Genomic DNA, 22,055 nt, shown 5'->3' with positions numbered 1-22,055 from the left:
TTGTGCCAAGAGAGATTACAAGTCAGGGATATTCCCAAAAGAGATATATCATTTTGCCTAGAAATCGGAGTATCAAAGATAAGAATAGGAGCAGAAGAATCCTTTTTGCGACATATAAGACAAGACTGAGTTTTAGAAGGGTTGAAATCAACTAAGTTGTCTTTGCCCCACTGGAGAATTACCTGAAGATCGGCATTTATGGAATTGGTAGCAGATTTTCGAGAAGTTGAAGCTGATTGAGCAGGGCAAGGTTTCTAAAAATGGAAAGTAGAATACAATGTGCTGTCATCGGCAAAACTATGGATAGGATTTCCAGTCAATGGAAGAAGGTCATTAACATACAAGAGGAAAAGAGTGGGGGAAAGAACTGAACCTTGGGGGACACCGGCATTAGTGGAGAAGTTAGAAGACAGTGAACCATCTACCATTACCCTCAGTGAGCGATCAGAGAGAAAACTGGATAATCAATTACTAAAAACAGTTGGTTTTTAGTAATTCAATGAAAGCTTGTTTAGAAGACCTTTCGATCGCCAAACACGATCGAAAGCCTTTGAGATGTCAAGAGCAACTATTTGTGTTTCACCGAACCTTTCCATTGAATTAGTCCATAAATGGGTAACATAAGTCAGAATATCACCAGTGGAACGACACTGACAAAATCCATACTGTTGATCATTGATCAGATGGAAGGTTTCTAGGTAGTTTAATAGTTGGCAGTTAATTGATTTCTCCATTACTTTAGAAAGAGTAGAAGTAATTGCAATGGGACGATAATTGGATGGGAGGGATTTGTCACTCTTTTTTAAGAAATGGCTGGATATGAGCAAATTTCCAAGAAGGAAAAACACCTTTGGAATAAGAATAGGAGTAAGTTCAGGAGCGCAGGTTTTCAGAACAAGTGGAGAAATACCATCAGGGCCTGGAGCTTTCTTAGCATCAAGATTCATCAAAATCCTTCTGACCCTTTTGACGGAGGCATTGAATGGAGCGTGTTGGGAATGGTGGGAGGTGTTTTATCAAGATCATTAATACTTGTTTTATCAAGAAGAAAAATGGGATGCTAGCAGATCAGCTTTATTCTTGGCTGAAGTGACAACAGAACCATCTGGTTTGGACAGAGGTGGGAGCAGAGATGGGCAATAGTTACGGCCAATAGCTTTGGCAAGAGACCAGAATACTCGGCTATCATTAGGGCAAGAAGCACGTTTTCTACTCATAGCCTGCTCAAACTCTAGTTTGGACTGATTAATAACTGCTTTACAATTGTTGCGAGCTTTGGTGTAGGCAGAAAATGAAACTGAAGAATTAGAAACAAGCCAATTACGATATGCAACATTCTTCTCTTGAACAGTGTTAGCACATTAATTGGAAAACCAAGGTTTATAAAAAGAACGATATTTTAAAGTGGATTGTGGGATAAAGGATTCCATTTCTGCAAGAATAATTTCACTGACCCGATCTGAGCAAATGTTGACATCAGAGGTTTTGAAACAGTAATCCAACCAAGGAAAAGAAGAAAAGAAATCTCGCAGGTCATCCCATTTTGCATTCTTGTAATGCTAAACAACTCGAGGTTGGGAATAGCCATGAGATAAAGGCACCATTGGAGAAGAGACAATCACCAAGTTGTGATCTGAAGTGCCTAAAGGACCTCTCACTTCAACCATGTACTTAGGGTTGTTTGTGAGAAAAAGATCAAGCATGTTGGCTGTATGATTAGGATTGTCCGGTATTCTTGTAGGTAAATCAACAATCTGTGCAACGTCATTAGTAATTGCAAAAGCCTCAGCATCTCGACCAGCTGGGTCGGTGTGACTAGAAAACGGAAGCCAGCTGGAGTTGTGAACATTAAAATCACCAAGGAAAATTACCTCACTGTTAGGAAAGTTGGACTGGAGAAAGTCAAGTTGCAAAGAGAGGAAGTCAAAGAGCTCCAAGTGATTAGTAGAGTTGTTAGAACGGTATAGACAGCAGATAAATTGGACACAATGAGGTAGAGAGATTTTAAGCCAGAGAAGATCAAAGAGAGGAGATTTCAAATTGCCAAGTCTCTGACAGGGAATATTAGAACAGGCATATACAAAAGTACCACCTTTGAGGCGAAAGGAATCATACAGCAAATAATTTGGGCATCTGAGATGAGCAGTAGTTGAATCAACTGATAACTTAAATTCTGTCAGAAAAAAGTACATGGGGTTTGGCAGACTGCAAGTGGAAATGGATATCGTTGAGATAAGAATTGAGACCACGTATATTTGTGAAATGAATTAAGAAGTGCTTGGGAGGTTTAGATCTTTTCGCAGATAAGATTGCTCTATTAGTTTTACAATTCATGGTGTATTCATAGTAAGGAAAAGTGGGTTGGTTGGTTGGTTTTGATTTTATTGGCGCATTAGCTACTGAGGCTATAATGCGCCAAGACGGAAAAGTGGGTAGGAAATGCTGTATGACATAATGAAATTTTTGGATATGTCGTACACACAGTAAGAATATACCCAGATAATTGACATAACGTGGCCTCGACAATGCTCCCCACATACAGACTACTCGGACTCCCTCCAATCACTATCTGGCAGAGTAGAGGTAGCAAGATTAGATTAGAGAGTTATTGGATTAGATTAGAGAGTTTACCAATAAGTTCGGTCCGATGTACTAATTAGCCTCCGGCCTGCGAACACCGTTTTAGAGCTGTACCCTCGAAATGTAAGGAATATTGGATCTTGCCACGATCTTGCCTCAAAAGTCATCAATCATACTGCATGATGGAAGAGATAGGGAGGGTTGACCAGAACTTAGCTCTAGAGACTAAACATGGGTTCCACCACGTCAAGCCTCCAATAAGCGAAGTTGTGGTATTGCACCGGTTGATGAGAGTCATCTACCACCTAGTACTGCCTGGTAACATAGAGGGGCGGCATTCCTCCATGTGGTGTGGGCGCCACACCTCAACCCCTGCTTACGTTTGTTCACACCTGGGTGGTGAACACACTAACCCGCATCTAAATGTGCACGAATTCTATCCAATAGATCATAAGAGAGAAGATGTCTGATTCTGGGGAAACAATCCAAGAATTTCCTATCTGATTGACACTAGGTTCCTCAGCAATTAGAATCCCACCTCCAAATTTTTTTCCAGTTGAAGTACATCAGAAACCTGCCAGATTTCGATGGTAGCTTTCTTGAAACCAAATGAGCTAGTAATGCTAATTATGGAATACTAGCAATACCATAAAAGTCTCCTGATAATGTATAGGTGCCCAACATAGTACAAAAACAAATAGTGATGCATTCTTTCAACACCTGTCTTTTTAGGTAAAAACTGCTTATTATGTGTTGCACTAGCAAATGCTTTTAGCCCTAAATCTGTAGTGGTTATTTATTTATTTTAAATTGAAATCCACCCATGATTTTCTACACAGAGTTCGCTGTGCTTTAGCAACAGCTCCGGGTAGGAATGAACTAATCTGTGATGATGGTGATGACTCAAAATTGGGAACGGGTGATAAAAGATGTCAGATGCACCAGTGGAAATCAGTTTTTGAGTGTCTGTGGAGAAGAACGGATCAGTGCCAAGATCTTTCAAGCTAGAAAAGTTGAAACATTGCGGGAATAAGGAAAGAAGCAAGTACCAGTATCTTGACAACAATCACTGTGGTATTATCTACTGGATTGTCTCAACATTGATCGAACCAGCTAAAGGTCATAGGCGAAACAGGTACGTGTGGTCGAGGCCTGTGGTGGACACTGTGTGACCTTTTTTTTTTTTGTAATCAGCAGCAATGCAGCTCAGTGGACCAACTAACCACCAGTAATAATGTAGAAATAGCAACACTATATATCTACATGGATAAGGTGGCAGAGATCAGCTTGTATAGGCTATGGCAGTCAACATTGATTATGGGTACACATCCTTGCTTTGAGATGCATGAAATTTTGCCTTCCATGGGCACATCATCAGGAAAACAGGACCGCCAATGTAGAAATTTGTCGGTGGTCATGGTCTAATGAATCTTGTTTCCAAATCTATCATGCTGATGGGCATATCTGCATTTGAAGAAAATGCAACATATGATACTGCAATGGGATGCATTGTTGGTGTTCAGCAGGCTGGTGGCAGTGTGGTTATGGTTAGGACCTAGGGCAATAGTCTGCTGACAGACTATTGCCCTAGTGAGAATGCCAGAGGCCCTGGGCCCTCTGGCATTCTCACTGAACCGTTGATTAAGGCTTGATAGGAATACCTACACTTATATCATATTAGTACAATCTTAATGATGACAGTGTATCCAGACAACTCTGGCAAGGTGGGTAAACTCATTTTAGGAACACAACAATGGATTCTCCATTCTCCCAAGGCTATTCAACTCATCTGATCTCAACCCAACTGGAATGTTCTTGACCTACTGGAAAAGGACATTCGATGATATAACCATCCGCCTGACAACGTGCAGGCATTACTAGACATATTGCGCAACACTTTATGGAGTCCATGCCAAAAAGTATACAGCTGTACTATTATTAGTTGGGACAAATTCAAGAAAGCAAGCTTAACCAGCATAAGCTAAAAACAATAAAAAAAAAAATAATAAAATCTTCTCACATCACTTGTCCATCTCCTCCAACGGATTGTCTAGTTCTTCCTTGAACTTATTACCTACTTCCACAACAACAGATGACAGTTTGTCATACAATCAACTACCTGTTGTCTGGAGATAAACTTCAGCCCATCTACCTGCAGCCAACTTTTCTCAATTTGAATTGCACATCTCCAGTCTGTGGTAAGAGGTAGTATATGATGAGAGCCTTGTCGATCAATTCGGCCCTGGAAAGATTGTGCAAGGCTCAAGGCGTATAATTTTTTTTCAGCCTGGTCTGTACTTGTTAACAGGAGAGACTGCTTCTACAGAGATGGGATACACTTAAATAGAAAGGGTGCAAGAATGTTTGCTGATGTTATCGAGGCAGTGTCAGGTGGGTCGGAAAAAATGCTAGATTGGGGGGGATACAAGGACTAATAGATTAACAGTAGCCACTGGCAGAGGTGAAAGTAATTCTTGCACTGCTTCTATTGGAATGAGCAGCAGCTTGGAAAATAAGATGCAGGATATTTCAGAGACTGCTGAGAGTCACTGGAGTACAAGTAAACACATGGGTTGTGTTAGGGTAGCTAAGAAAAAGAACAGGTGCATGTATACTTGCATGTACACCAATGCTAGGAGTCTGGTAAATAAATTTGATGAATTTCAGGTATTGCTCAAAGCATCAAAGGTGGATATTTTTGGGATATCAATGACGTGGTGTCACACAGATATAAGTAATGCAGAACTGGAATTTGGGGAGTACAACATCTACAGAAAGGATAGACAGGATAGAAAGGGAGGAGGGGTTATGCTTTTAGTTAGGAAACACAAAATCCAAGGATGTGAAGCCAGTCGACATCGCTGGACAGTGCAGTGTCGAGTCAGTTTGGTGTGACATAAGCATTGGGAGATCAAAATTGAGAGTAGTAGTGTGCTATAGGCCTAATGACTCTGATGAGTATAATATGAAACTGTACAGGGAAATAGAGTGGGCCAGTAAATCAGAGAGTCTTAAATTGAGGAATTTTAATTTCCCAGATATTGACTGGAATTTGTGGGTTGGTCACTCACACACTAGCAAGGCTTTTGTGGATTTATTGGATGATTGTTTTCTAAATCAGCATGTTCAGGAGGCAACTAGAGGGAGCAACTCTTGATTTGATTATCAGGCATTCTTCATGCATTAAGAATCTGCATTTATAGGAACCACTAGGTGGCAGTGATCACAGTGTGCTGAAGTGGGATTTACTCAAGGAGGTAACTACCATCAGGGGTAAAGGGAAGGGTTATGGCTTTCGTAAAGGCGACTACGATGGACTGAGACAGTATTCAAATTCTATACATTGGGACCAACTGATGATGTTACCAACAGCAAACTCAAAATGGGAAGCATTCAAAGAACTTATCTTGGAAGCTACTAGACTTTACATACCGACTAAGAAATATTGTTCAAGGTTCAGGCCTAAATGGATGTCAGATGAACTAATGAGACATATAGCAGAGAAGAAAAATGCATGGGATACATATAAATTAACATGTGACACAGAAGCCTGTGATAGATATAAGTTGATCTGTAACCAAGTTACAAAGGAGTTTAGGCAGGCTAAGGCAGATTACGAGAAATCTTTGGCAAGGGATGCAGAGAAAAACAGCAAGGAGTACTTTACTTATGTAAATTCTAGAAGGAAGGGGATGGATCAGATTGGTCCACTTAATATCGATGGTTCAACTGTTCATGATCCTGCTCAGGTAGCTAACAAACTAAATCAATATTTTGCATCTACATTCACACATGAGGAGTTATTCAGGAAGGGGAATGCCATAGATGAAGTAAACACTGGCAGTGAGCTAGATGATGTTGTAATAATTGAGAGTAAAGTCGAGGAGAAATTGTTGAAGATAAATACAAGAAAGGCACCTGGGCTGGATGAGATCTATCCAGCCCAGGTTATTATTAAAGGAGGTAGCAAAGGAAGTAAGCAATCCGTTAGTCATAATTATGAGAGCATCCTTGGACTCAGGGGAGGTGTCCACACACTGGAGATGTGCAAATGTAACCCCCAATTCACAAAGGAGGATCAAAGGCTGAACAAGTAATTATAGACCTGTGAGTTTAACTTCTGTTCCAGGAAAATTAATGGAAGCACTGGTTAAAGAAGCACTGCAGGATCATCTTGACAATAATTCAGTTATAGCTCAGACACAACATGGTTTTGTTAAGGGAAGGTCTTGCCTGACCGATTTGATTGGATACTATGATGTAGTCACAAAAGAATTGGATGCAGGGACTAACTTTGATATTATATATTTGGATCTTAGAAAGGCTTTTGATACTGTTGCATATGGAAGACTGTTGCACAAATTGGAGCCGTCTGGCATTGGTGGCAAATTGTTGCTATGGATAAAGGGATGGTTGAGTGGCAGAAGATAGAGTGGTAATTAATGGACACTGCTCATCGTGGACTAATGTTATTAGTGGAGTCCCTCAGGGTTCAATGTTGCATCCATTGTTGTTTTCTGTATTTATAAATAATATTGATGATGGTATATCAAGCTTAATGTCCAAGTTTGCAGACGATACAAAGGTTGGCAGGGTTGTTAAGGATGCTACTGACGCTATGCTGCTGCAACAGGATCTGGAAAGGTTGATCAAATGGGCTGAGAGGTGGCAAATGAAGTTTAACATTGACAAATGTAAAGTACTACATATGGAAAACAGCAACCCCAGAGCAACTTATCAACTCTGTGGTACTACACTGACAGTGGTAGAGAATGAAAAGGACTTGGGGTAATTGTGCAGACAGATATGAAGTTCTCTGAGCAGTGCAGATGGGCTGCAAGAATAGCTCATGGTGTCTTATCAATGATATACAGGAATTTTTCTAGCAGGGATAGGGAGGTGATTATTCCCTTGTATAAGGCAATGGTCAGGCAGCACATTGAGTACTGCATACAGGTCTGGAGGCCTCATTTCAAGAAGGATGTAGAGCTGCTGGAACGAGTACAGAGAAGGGCAACAACGAAGGGTTGCTCATAAGAAGAAAGGCTTAAGTTTTGCAAATTACAGTGTCTGGAGACTAGGCACCGGCGAGGTGATCTGATAGAGGTGTGCAAAGCCTTGAATGGTTTGAGCATGCTCAATGCTGATGGGATATTGCCTCTTGCTAAGAATAATCACCTGAGAGGGCATAAATTCAAATTGAGGAAAGACAGATGTAGGATAAATGTGTGGAAATTTGCCTTTAGCCAGCGGGTAGTTAGTTGGTGGAACAGACTTCCATCCCTTGTTGTGGAAGTTGATAGCCTAAATAAATTTAAGGCTCAGCTGGACAGGTATTTCGAACGAACAGAGGGGTGAAGTGGAAGGGTTTTGTTTTTTTTGGCTGATGCTGCATAAGCTTGCTTTCTTGCATCATATGCCTCTACTAATGCTAATGCTAACACCTCAATCAGATCACCAAGAAATTTGTATATAAATGAAGCCTTTCTTGGATTACAGGCAAAAGGTATTAGATAGGCATTGGTAATGCAAAGCCAACTGAATACATAAAAATGGAGTATTCTCTGACACCATGCAAACAAAAGAGTTTATTTCACTGTACACCCATCAACCACAATTCATTCAACACTCACTTGTTGGGTGGGCATATTTGGATCAATAGCATATCATAACTGGATTGTTTGTACCTGTTCTATTTTGCTGCTGCTTTTTTTTTTTTTTTTTATATAAGCAGGATTTGCTATTTTAAAAATGTTTGAAATTTCTTTTTAAAGGCTGAAAAATGGGTTAAGTTATATAAATCGTAACAATTAAAAAAAAAAAAAAAAAAAAAGAATCCAAAGAGATACTATTTGAATACATGCCATTCACGTGTGTAACTCAATTAATTTAGAGTAATAAAGTTTAAGTCTCTAAATAAGACTGCTCACACCGATCAGAACCATAATCTACTTTTTATAAATTTAGCATTAAATCAAAATAACCATGACATTGTATTATTTCCTCTACCTCTAATACTGAGTTGTTAACAGCTCCACTCAATAGTATTACACAGATAAGAAATTAAATCATTCTTTATGTAGCTTAATATGAAAGATATCTAAAGATTAATAATGGAAATGAATGAATACAGGATAAAAATAAAAAAAAAAGAGCAGAAAGGAAGTACAAAACAGCCTATAAAGAGAAAGGGTGAGGAAGATAAAGCAGGTTTGTTACTTGAAACCAAAGACGATATACTTCATTATGAAGAGGATTCCAATACAAATGGAAAACTGAAACACTGTACATGCAGTAATAAATCTAAAAGTTTCATTTTTAAGATACAAAAATTTAATGATATAGGATGTCATAAAACTGTACAATCCTAAGATTAAACAATATTTTACTATACATTATATGGTAAAATTTACTTTAAAACTACAAAACATGCATCACAGATATAATTAAATTAAAAAAAAAAAAAAACAATGTAATTATATTACAGTGAAATATGCTTACTCTTGCTCGCTGTGCTAATTTCAGTTCTTGTTTCTTGTGACTTCGCTGATAAGCAGTTATTATTCTGCGCAAACGAGTATTTAAGTCAGAAACTGATGGGAATGGCAACAATCCTAATTCGGTGGCTAAAAATTAAAACAAAATACTACAAATATATTATATATAATGTTGAAATACAGAGATAAAATATACAAGGGGAAGAAAAAGTAATTCTTTAATAATGATTTTAAAGGAATTTCTCAATTTGCAAGTTGTGATATCAAGCAGGTGGGCAAATTTCCTACCGAGTTTTAAAGGAGAATGCACCCAGGAGGAGAGAAAATTGGTTAAGAAAGAGTGGATAATATATGGATCTGCTAGGTTTCATGTCAGGGAACTATTCTTTGTTTGCCTTTTCTTCGTATCAGTACATAATGAAGAAACTGGCAGGGGTTTTGAAACAATACTCTAATAACAGATTTCCAAAAAATTCGAAATTATCAAGAAAACTATTTGCAGTTTCAATTTACATCCATTATCATTAACCACGAACTATATAAATGTGTATTGTGTATTGAGACATTAGCTAACGTTAGTATGACAATCATGTTTAGCAAGACATTTAAAAACTAAGCATCTAGAAGCTGCAGAAAAAGAGTGTACACTTTTTTCAACAATGTTTAGTTATGCAATACTCAAATCCAGTACTTTACAAATTTTCACCAAACTTAATGATAAATGTTTAGAAGGTCCTCTTGAAGTTTGATAATTAATAGTGAAAGACAAAAAGTCAAATACACCATTGGAAGACACTTGTTCTTCCTGCAACAGTAAAAATGGGTTAAAAATAATACATAGAAAACAATATGCTGACAAATTAAAATCCATTAGTTTGTCAGAAAACAGTGTTGGAAGACATATAGAAGGCACTGTTGAAGCTTTAAAGAAACAAAATTAAGTGGGAAATTTACAATAAGAGTTGAATGAAAGTACAGATGTTTTCTAATATGTCTCAAGTTTTGGTATTTGGAAGATTCTGTTTTAGTAAAGAAATACATGAAGCACTACTTTTTTGTGAGCCACTAAAATAAAGATGTACTGGAAAAGCTATATTCTCAACAGTAAATGACTTCTTCAATAAAAACAATACCTTATTGGAAAACTGTTTGAGTATACTGGTAATGAAGCGGCTGCTTTGACCAATACACGATTAATACTGGGAAAGTCATTCCAGGACCACCTGAAGCATGTAATATCCCTGAAGGAGAAGGCCGAAGTTTTGTGTTGAAGCTGCCCCTCCTCAAACTTTCCATGGGCTTTCAAGCGTGGTCTGTGCTTGTTAGCAGGAAATATTGCTTCTACAGGGATGGGGATACACTTAAATAGAAAGGGTGCAAGAGTGTTTGATGATGCTATTGAAGCAGTGTTAGATGGGTCAGAAAGCTGCTAGCTTGGGGGGGGGATTCACAGACTAAAAGCTTAAAAGTAGTGTCAGAGAGAGAGAGAGAGAGAGAGAGAGAGAGAGAGAGAGAGAGAGAGAGATGATTCTTGCACTACTTCTATTAGAATGAGAAGCAGCATGGGTTGCTGGGGGTTTTTGGGACTGATGGCAGTCATCATGAAACAAATAAATATGTGGGATGTGTTAGGGTAACTAAGAATAAGAACAGGCGCATGTATACTTGCATGTACACCAATGCTAGAAGTATAGTAAATAAATTTGATGAATTTGGAGTGCTGGTCAAAACATCAAAGGTGGATATTGTAGAGATATTAGAGATGTGGTGTCACACAGATTATTATTATTATTATTAATAGCCATACGATGCAAGAAAGCCTGAGGCTTATGCTGCACCAGGAAAAAAAAAAAAAGCTCCCGAGTTACCCTGAGAGAGAGAGAGAGAGAGAGAGAGAGAGAGAGAGAGAGAGAGAGAGAGAGAGAGAGACAAAAGTAGAAGGGGATCACCAAGAAAGAGAAGAATGATGATATCCAGCTCAGGACCCTGGGTGTGCCAAGCCCATACTCACCAGATGTGAGCCCCCGGGGTTGATATTAGAAATGCACAATTGAAATTTAGGGAACACCATGTGTACAGAAAGGATGGACAGAATAGGAAAGGAGGACGGGTTATGCTGTTAATTAAGAAACACAAAATCAAAGGAAATGCATCCAGTTGACATAGATGGACAGTGCAATTTTGAGTCTGTTTGGTGCGGCATAAGCACTGGGAAAGCAAAAACAAGAGTAGGAGTGTGTTATAGGCTTAATGACTTTAATGAGTACAATGAGTACAATGAAACAGACTGGGCTAGTAAATCAGAATGTCTTATAATGGGGGATTGTTTTTCTAAAACTTTTGATTTAAATTTAGTAGTATAACATTATTTTGTGATTTTCTGATTAATTTGGTGTATTTATTCTTTACTCGGCCTTGTAATTGCATAAATGTATCGGTAAAGGTTTCCACGTGTTTCAACTCCGCTAACCGTTCGTAATTTTCCCGCCTTTGTGATACGATATACCGTACTAGATAGCGTTAGTTGAACTTCGTTAGCAGTTAAATTGTACGTTTAAATAAATACATATAACGACTTAGATTACAAATGTAATATAATTAATTTTATTTAACATAATTAATTATACATATAGCCACTTAGGTTACGTAACATAAATAATTAGTAAAAACAAATAATTAATACATAACTTGATACGAAAGTTATATAAAGGGATTTCGCAGATAACACTCGTTACTGAAACGTAAATATTTCGTAGATAACACTCGTTACTGAAACGTAAATATTCCGTAGATAACACTCGTTACTGAAACATAAATATAGCGTTATAACTGTGTTTGGATACAAGTTTAGGATTTAATTTTGTACAGAAATTGAAATTTTATTGAAAGTAAATCTAAATCATGACTCAAACCAGAGCAGCAAAGCAAAGGGCTCAAGCTAATGGGAATGCTGTGGCCCAGGGGAGAACTGAGGGGGGCAGTTGTCCTCTGAATCACAGCCTTGTAAGATGCACTATTTGCTTGATGTTTGCGGAGCAGTCAAGTATGGGACATGATAATGCCATGGGGGATGTCTTTGTGTGTGTGCGATGCAAGGAGTGTAAGGAGATAAGGCGACAACTCAGCGTTGTTATGGGCCTATATGAGAGCTTGAAGGATAGGGTGGATGCCCTCGAAGGATTACAAGTGAGGGGCCCATCAAGCTCTCAGCTGCCCACACCAATGCCAGAGCTTGCACTTGGTCATCGCGGAACACAGCGGCAACCCCCAAGGCAGAATGCGCTGGTCCCAAAGGAACTAGTAGTTGTTGGTGACTCTATTGTCAGGGAAACGGGAAACATGCTTTGTAAAAAGGATAGGTGGAATAGGACCAGGGTATGTCTGCCAGGGGCAAAAGTTGATGACGTTGTAGAGCGGATATCATCTTTTAAGGGTACAAAAGGTGATATAGTTGTACACGTTGGCACTAATGACATTAAGAGTAGGAGACCGGCGGAATTACTTGACAAGTACAGTTCACTGATGAAAAAAAGCCGAGAATTAGGGTTGAAATTGAAAGTGTCTGCAATTCTGCCCAGACACGATAGGATGGAGTATATGATGAGAGCCCTGTCAATCAATTCGGCCCTGGAAAGATTGTGCAGGGCTCAAGGGGTAGAATTTTTTTCAGCCTGGTCTGTACTTGTTAACAGGAGAGACTGCTTCTACAGGGATGGGATACACTTAAATAGAAAGGGTGCAAGAATGTTTGCTGATGCTATCGAGGCAATGTTAGGTGGGTCGGAAAACTGCTAGATTGGGGGGATACAAGGACTAATAGATTAACAGTAGCCACTGGCAGAGGTGAAAGTGATTCTTGCACTGCTTCTATTGGAATGAGCCGCAGCCTGGAAAATAAGATGCAGGATATTTCAGAGACTGCTGGGAATCATTGGGGTACAAGTAAACACATGGGTTGTGTTAGGGTAGCTAAGAAAAAGAACAGGTGCATGTATACTTGTGTGTACACCAATGCTAGGAGTTTAGTAAATAAATTTGATGAATTTGAGGTATTGCTCAAAACATCAAAGGCAGATATTGTGGGGATTTCAGAGACGTGGTGTCACACAGATATAAGAAATGCAGAACTGGAATTTGGGGAGTACAATGTCTACAGAAAGGATAGACAGGATAGGAAGGGAGGAGGGGTTATGCTATTAGTTAAAAAACACATAAAATCCAAGGAAGTGAAGCCAGTTGACATCGCTGGACAGTGCAGTGTCGAGTCAGTTTGGTGTGACATAAGCATTGGGAGATCAAAATTGAGAGTAGGAGTGTGCTATAGGCCTAATGACTCTGATGAGTATAATAAGAAACTGTTCGGAGAAATAGAGTGGGCCAGTAAATCAGAGAGTCTTATAATGGGGGATTTTAATTTCCCAGATATTGACTGGAATTTGGGGGCTGGTCACTCACACAGTAGCAAGGCTTTTGGGGATTTATTGGATGATTGTTTTCTACATCAGCATGTTCGGGAGGCAACTAGAGGGAGTAATACTCTTGATTTGATTATCAGTAGTGATTCTTCATGCATTAAGAATCTGCAGATAAATGAACCACTTGGAGGCAGTGATCACAGTGTGCTGAAGTGGGAGTTACTCAAAGAGGTAACTACCATTAGGGGTAAAGGGAAGGGGTATTGCTTTCGTAAAGGCGACTACAATGGACTGAGACAGTATTTAAATTCTATACAGTGGGATCAACTGATGATATTGACAACAGCAAATTCAAAATGGGAAGCATTCAAAGAACTTATCGTGGAAGCTACTATGCTTTACATACCAACTAAGAAATATTGTTCAAGGTTTAGGCCTAAATGGTTGTCAGATGAACTAATGAGGCATATGGCAGAGAAGAAAAATGCATGGGATACATACAAATTAACACGTGACACGGACGCCTATGATAGATACAAGTTGATCTGTAACCAAGTTACAAAGGAGGTTAGGCAGGCGAAGGCAGATTACGAGAGATCCTTGGCAAGGGATGCGAAGAAAAACAGCAAAGAGTTCTTTACTTATGTAAACTCTAGAAGGAAGGGGATGAATCAGATTGGTCCACTTGAGATCGATGGGTCAACTGTTGATGACCCTGCTCGGGTAGCTAACAAACTAAATGAATATTTTGCATCGACATTCACACATGAGGAGTTATTCAGCGAGGGGAATGCCAGAGGTGTATTCAACTCTAGCAGTAAGCTAGAGAATCTTGTAATAACTGAGAGCAAAGTGGAGGAGAAATTGTTGAAGATAAACACAATAAAGGCACCTGGGGTGGATGGGATCTATCCAGTTATATTAAAGGAGGCAGCAAAGGAGGTAAGCAAACCCTTAGCCATAATTATGAGAGCTTCCTTGGACTCAGGGGAGGTACCCATTGACTGGAGATGTGCAAATGTGACCCCAATTCACAAAGGGGGATCAAAGGCTGACACAAGTAATTATAGACCTGTGAGTTTAACTTCTGTTCCCGGAAAATTAATGGAGGCACTGGTGAAAGAAGCACTGCAGGATCATCTAGACAAGACTTCAGTTATAGCTAGGACACAGCATGTTTTGTTAAGGGGAAGTCTTGCCTGACCAATTTGATTGGATACTATGATGCAGTCAGAAAAGAACTGGATGCAGGGAATAACTTTGATATTATATACTTGGATCTTAGAAAGGCTTTTGATACTGTTGCACATGGAAGACTGCTGCACAAATTGGAGCAGTGTGGCATTGGAGGCAAGTTGCTGCTATGGATAAAGGGGTGGTTGAGGGGGAGAAGACAGAGAGTGGTAATCAATGGACACTGCTCATCGTGGACTAATGTTATTAGTGGAGTCCCTCAGGGTTCAGTATTGGGGCCTTTATTGTTTTCTGTATTTATAAATGATATTGATGATGGTATATCAGGCTTAATGTCGAAGTTTGCAGACGATACGAAGGTTGGCAGGGTTGTCAAGGACACTACTGACACTATGCTGCTGCATCAGGATTTGGACAGGTTGAGCAGATGGGCTTCGAGGTGGCAAATGAAGTTTAACATTGACAAATGTAAAGTACTACATATGGGAAACAGCAACCCCAGAGCCAACGTATCAACTCTGTGGTACTACACTGACAGTGGTCGAGAATGAAAGGGACCTGGGGGTGGTGGTGCAGGCAGATATGAAGTTCTCTGAGCAGTGCAGACGAGCTGCAAGAGTAGCTCATGGTGTATTGTCAGTGATATATAGGAATTTTTCTAGCAGGGATAAGGAGGTGATTATTCCCTTGTATAAGGCAATGGTCAGGCCACACCTAGAGTACTGTATACAGGCCTGGAGGCCTCATTTCAGGAAGGATGTAGAGCTGCTGGAACGAGTACAGAGAAGGGCAACTAGATTGGTGAATGGGACAAAGGGGTTCTCTTACGAAGAAAGGCTTAAGTTTTGCAAATTACAGTGTCTGGAAACTAGGCACCAGCGGGGTGATCTGATAGAGGTGTACAAAGCCTTGAATGGTTTGAGCATGCTCAATGCTGATGGGATTCTTCCTCTAGCTCAGAAAAATCACCTGAGAGGGCATAAATTCAAATTGAGGAAAGACAGATGTAGGATAGATGTGCGGAAATTTGCCTTTAGCCAGCGGGTGGTTGGTGGGTGGAACAGAGTTCCATCCCTTGTCGTGGAAGTTGATAGCCTAAATAAGTTTAAGGCTCAGCTGGACAGGTATTTCGAACGAACAGAGGGGTGAAGTGGAAGTGGTTATTTTTATTTATTTATGTTACTTTTTTTTTTTTTTTTTTGGCTGATGCTGCATAAGCTTGCTTTCTTGCATCAAATGCCTCTACTAATGCTAATGCTAATTTAAACCTCTCAGATATTGATTGGAACTTGTGGTTGTCACTTGCAAACTAGCAAGACTTTTGTGATTTTTTGAATGATTGTTTTCTGCAGCAGCATGTTTGAGAGGCAACCAGAGAGCGTAATATTCTTGATCTGAATATCATCAGTGATCATTCATACATTAAGAATTCGCAGATAAAGGAACCACTAGGTGGCAGTGATCATAGTTTATTGATGTGAGATTTGCTTAAAGAGATAATTACCATCGGGAGTAAAGGAAAGGGTTTTTTGTTTCGTAAAATTGACTACAGTGAGACCAAGTGATGATATTACCAGCAGCAAATTCTAAGTGGAAAGCATTCAAGGAATTAATCAAGGAAGCTACTACACTTTCATACCTATCAAGAAATACTGGTTCAAGGTTAAGGCCTAAATGGTTGTCAAATGAACTAATGAGACCCGTGGCAGAGAAGAAAAATGCATGGCATGCATATAAATTATCAGGCAACCCAGAAGCCTATGGCAGATATAAGGTAGTCTTTAATCAAGTGACAAAGGAGTTCAGGCAAGCGAAGGTAGATTACGAGAAATCTTTGGCAAAGGATGCCAAGAAAAATACCAAGGATTTCTTTGAATATATATAAACTCTAAAAGGAAGGGGAAGAATCAGATTGTTCCACTGTTGATGATCCTGCCCAGATAGCAAACAAATTGAATGAGTATTTTGCATCTACATTTGCACATCAGCAGTTATTAAGGTAGGAAAAGGCCAGAAGTTTATCAAATTGTAACAGGGTGTTTAATGATTTTGTAATAACTGAGAGAAAAGTGAAGGAGAAATTGTTGAAGTTAAACATAAGAAAGGCACCTGGGGTAGTAGTAGTAGTGGCATGTGATGCAAGAAAGCAAGTGTATAAGCTTATGCAACATCAGCCAAAAAAAAAAAAAATAATAAAATAACACCATTCCCTCCAAATGCCTGTCTATTTCCTCCTTAAATTTATTTAACCTACCAACTTCCACAACAAAAGATGGAAGTTTGTTCCAGCAATTAACCACCTGCTGGCTAAAGGCAAATTTCCGCACATCTATTCTACATCTGTCTTTTCTTAATTTGAATTTATGCCCCCTTAGGTTCGTAATCTGAACAAGTGGAAGGATCCCATCAGAATTCAGCGTGCTCAACCCATTCAAGGACTTATACACCTCAATCAGATCACTGCACAGGTGCCTAATCTTCAGCCACTGCAATTTGCAGAACTTAAGCCTCTCTTCGTAAGAGGATCCCTTCATTCCCCTCACCAATCTTGTTGCCCTTCTCTGTACATGCTCAAGCAAATCTACATGCTTCTTAAATGAGGCCTCCAGACCTGTATGTAGTATTCAAGGCGTGGCCTGACCATTGCCTTATACAGAGAGACAATCACCTCCTTTTATCTGCTAGCAAAATTCCTATATATCATTGACAAAACCCCATGACCTGCCCTGGCAGCCTGTCTGTATTGCTCAGAAAACTTCATATCTGATTGCACAATCACTCTCAGGTCTTATTCATTTTCTACCACCTTAAGTGTAGTACCACACAGTTGGTACGTTTCTCTGGGGTTACTTCTACCCATATGCAGTACTTTGCATTTGTCAAGGTTAAACTTCAGTTGCCACTTCTTAGCCCATCTGCCCAAATTACCTAGATCCTATCGCAGTAGCACACTGCCATTACTGTCATTAACAACCTTGCCAACCTTTGTATCATCTGCAAACTTCGACACTAAGCCTGATATACATTTCATCAATATCATTGATAAATATACAACACAACAGAGGACCCAACACCGAACCCAGTGGGGCTCGACTAATAACATTAGTCCACGAAGAGCAGCACCCATTAATCATACTTCTCCCACTCAACCATCCTTTTATCCATTGTAGCAAGTTACCCTTAATACCATTCAGCTCCAATTTGTATAATAATCTTCCATGTGCAACAGTGTCAAAAGCTTTCCTGAAATCCAAATATATGATATCAAAATTATTTTTTGCAGCCAGTTCCTTTGTAAATACATCATAATATCCTATCAAATTTGTCAAACAAGACTTTCCCTTAACAAACCCATCTGTGTCTGAATTATTGCTGCAGTCTTGTCTAGATGATCCTGCAATGCATCGTTAACCAGTGACTCTATTATTTTAACCAGAACAGAAATTAAACTAATTGGTCTATAATTACTCGTGTCACCATTTGATCTCCCTTTGTGAATTCGGGATACATTTGCACATCTCCAGTCCGTAGGGACTTCCTCTGAGTCAAAGGATGCTCTCATAATTATCGCTAAGGGTTTCCTTACTTCCTTAGCTGCCTCATTTAATTAACTGGATAGATCCTATCCACCCCGGGTGCATTTCTTATGTTTAACTTCAATAATTTCTACTCCACTTTGCTCTCAGTTATTACAAAATCATTAAGCACCCTCCGCAATTTGATAACCTTCTGCCATTTTCAAACATTAATAACTCTTCATGTGTGAAAGTGGATGCAAAATACTCATTCAGTTTGTTTGCTATCTGAGCAGGATTATCAACAGTCGAACCATCGATATTAAGTGGACCAATCAGATTCATCCATCTCCTTTTAGAGTTTATATAAGTAAAGAAATCCTTACTGTTTTTCTTAGCATCTTTTGCCAAAGATTTCTCGTAATCTGACTTCGCTTGCCTAACCTATTATGATGTGGTTATGATATATTATGATATGGTTACGAAGGAACTGGATGCAAAAAATAATTTTGATATCATATATTTGGATTTCAGGAAAGCTTTTAACATTGTTGCGCATGGAAGACTATTGTACAAATAGGAGCAGAATGATATTAAGGGTAAGTTGCTGCAATGTATAAAAGGATGGTTAAGTGGTAGAAGACGGTAATTAATGGGTGCTGCTCTTCGTGGACTAATGTTATCAGTGGAGTCCCACAGGGTTCGGTGTTGGGTCCACTGTTGTTTTGTATATTTATCAATGTTTTTGATGAAGGTATACCAGGCTCAGTGTCGAAGTTTGCAGATGATACAAAGGTTGGCATGGTTGCTAATGACAATAATGGCAGTGTGCTACTGCAACAGGATGTAGATAATTTTGGCAGATGGGCTAAGAAGTGGCAACTGAAGTTTAACCTTGACAAATGCAAAGTACTTCATATAGGTAGAAGTAACCCCAGAGAAACGTACCAACTGTGTGGTACTACACGTAAGTTGGTAGAAAATGAAAAAGACCTGGGAGTAATTGTGCAGTCAGATATGAAGTTTTCTGAGCAATGCAGACAGGCAACCAGGGCAGGTCATGGGGTTTTGTCAATGATATATAGGAATTTTGCTAGCAGGGAAAAGGAAGTGATTGTCCCTCTGTATTAAGGCAATGGTCAGCCCATGCCTTGAGTACTGCGTACAGGTCTGGAGGCCTCATTTTAGGAAGGATGTAGATTTACTTGAGCGTATACAGAGAAGGGCAACAAGATTGGTGATGGGAATGAAGGGATCCTCTTACCAAGAGAGGCTTATGTTCTGGAAATTGCAGTGGCTGGAGACTAGGCACCTGCACGGTGATCTGATTGAGGTGTATAAGGCGTTGAATGGGTTGAGCACGCTGAATTCTGAAGGGATCCTTTCACTTGTTCAGATTACGAACCTAAGGGGGCATAACTTCAAATTAAGAAAAGACAGATGTAGAATAGATGTGCGGAAATTTGACTTTAGCCAGCGGGTGGTTAATTGCTAGAACAAACTTCCATCTGTCGTTGTGGAAGTTGATAGGTTGAATAAATTTAAGGAGGAACTGGACAGGCATTTGGAGGGAATGGTGTGATTTTTTTTTTTTTTTTTTTTTTGGCTGATGCTGCATAAGCTCATACACTTGCTTTCTTCCATCACATGTCACTACTACTACTACCTCCTTTGTGACCTGATTTTATAGACTAGCTTATAATCTGCCATAGGCTTCTGAGTCGCTTGATAATTTATATGCATCCCATGCATTTTTTTTCTCTGTCACGAGTCTCATAAGTTCATTTGATAAACTTTCTGCAGCAGCATGTTTGAGAGGCAATCGGAGGGGGTAATAATCTTGATCTCAATATCAGAAGTGATCATTCATGTGTTAAGAATTCGCAGATAAAGGAACCATTAGGGGGCAGTGATCATAGTGTATTGATGTGAGATTTACTTAAAGAGATAATTAGCATCCGGGGTAAAGGAAAGGGTGTTTTTGTTTCCATAAAAGTGACTACAGTGATCTCAGACAGTTTAAATTCTGTACAGTGAGACCAAGTGATGATGTTACCAGCAGCAAACTCTAAGTGGGAAGCATTGAAGGAATTAATCATGGAAGCTACTAGACACTTGGAAGCTACTAGACATCAAAGCAACTAAGCAAACCCTTAGCCATAATTATGAGAGCATCCTTGGACTCAGGGGAGGTCCCCACGGATTGAAGATGTGCAAATGTATCCCCAATTCACAAAGCGGGATCGAAGGGTGACACGAGTAATTACAGATCAGATATTTTAACTTCTGTACTGGGTACAATAATGGAGTTACTGATTAAAGATGCATTGCAGGATCATCTAGAGAAATTTTAGGGTGGATGGGATCTATCCAGTTATATTAAAGGAGGTGGCAAAGGAACTAAGTAAACTCTTAGCCATAATTATGAGAGCATTCTTGGACTCAGAGCACGTCTGCTCAGACTGGAGATGTGCAAATGTATCGCCGATTCACAATGAAGGATCGAAGGGTGACACAAGTAATTACCGACCAGTTAGTTTAACTTCTGTTCCAGGGAGAATAATGGAGTCAATGGCTAAGGATGCACTGCAGGATCATCTAGACAAGACTGCAGCAATAATTCAGACACAGCATGGGTTTGTTAAGGGAAAGTCTTGTCTGACAAATTTGATTGGATACTATGTGGTTACAAAGGAACTGGATGCAAAAAATAATTTTGATATCATACACTTGGATTTCAGGAAAGCTTTTGACATTGTTGTGCATTAGCATTAGTGGAAGAGTAATGTACAAATTGGAGCAGAATGGTATTAAGGATAAGTTTCTACAATGGATAAAAGGGTGGTTGAGTGGGAGAAGACAGAGGGTGGTAATCAATGGACGCTGCTCTTCATGGACTAATGTTATTAGTAGAGTCCCACAGGGTATGGTGTTGGGCTCACTGTTGTTTTGTATATTTATCAATGATATTGATGAAGGTATATCAGGCTTAGTGTTGAAGTTTGCAGATGATACAAAGGTTGGGAGGGTTGTTATTGACAGTAATGGCAGTGTGCTAGTGCAACAGGATCTAGAAAATTTGGGTAAATGGGCTGAGAAGTGGCAACTGAAGTTTAACATTGACAGATGCAAAGTACTGCATATGGGTAGAAGTAACCCCAGAGGAACGTACCAACTGTGTGATATTCACTTAGGGTGGTAGATAATGAAAAAGACTTGGGAGTAATTGTGCAGTCAGATATGAAGTTTTCTGAGCAATGCAGACAGGCTGCAAGAGCAGGGGTTTTGACAATGATATAAAAGAATTTTGCTAGAAGGGAAAAGGAGGTGATTATCCCTTTGTACAAGGCAATGAGCCGACCGGGCTAGCCAGGTGGGTAAAGTGTCTACCTGGCAACCCAAAGGTCGCGGGTTCGAATCCCGCCTCACGCTTCTATCAAAGTACTTCAAAAACCTTGGGACGTGCACTATGGCCACAGAAGCTGATACGCCAAAAACTACCAAAAAATAAATAAATAAATTAAAAAAATAAGGTAATGGTCAAGCCACGCCTGAGTATACTGCATACAGGTCTGGAGTCCTCATTTTAGAGAAGATGTAGATTTGCTTGAGCATGTACAGAGAAGGGCAACAGGATTGGTGAGGGGAATGAAGTGAATCCTCTTACCAAGAGAGGCTTAAGTTCTGCAAATTGTAGCAGCTGGAGACTAGGCACTTGTAAAGTGATCTGATTGAGGTGTATAGAGCCTCGAATGGGATGAGCACGCTGAATACTGATGGGATTCTTTCGCTTGCTCAGATTACAAACCTAAGGGGGGCATAAATTCAAATTGAGGAAAGACAGTTGTAGAACA

The 22,055-nt window shown here is 39.5% G+C and overlaps 1 protein-coding gene across 1 annotated transcript in view; it reads right to left on the bottom strand.

Annotated features, from left to right (window-relative positions):
• The window catches only part of kis (chromodomain helicase DNA binding protein kismet), a 1,089,809-nt gene that overhangs the window by 462,114 nt on the left and 605,640 nt on the right, over positions 1-22,055 (bottom strand). The window contains 1 exon segment of the mRNA XM_090383876.1: positions 9,082-9,206. Within this exon segment, the coding sequence (XP_090240002.1) occupies positions 9,082-9,206 (125 nt within the window).

The sequence above is a fragment of the Mastigoproctus giganteus genome, chromosome 10 (assembly GCF_048544385.1).
Source record: "Mastigoproctus giganteus isolate SK-2022 chromosome 10, ASM4854438v1, whole genome shotgun sequence".
Classification (NCBI taxonomy): domain Eukaryota; kingdom Metazoa; phylum Arthropoda; class Arachnida; order Uropygi; family Thelyphonidae; genus Mastigoproctus; species Mastigoproctus giganteus.
Note: the sequence above shows the minus strand (reverse complement) of the source record. Positions and strands in the feature narration are given on the sequence as shown.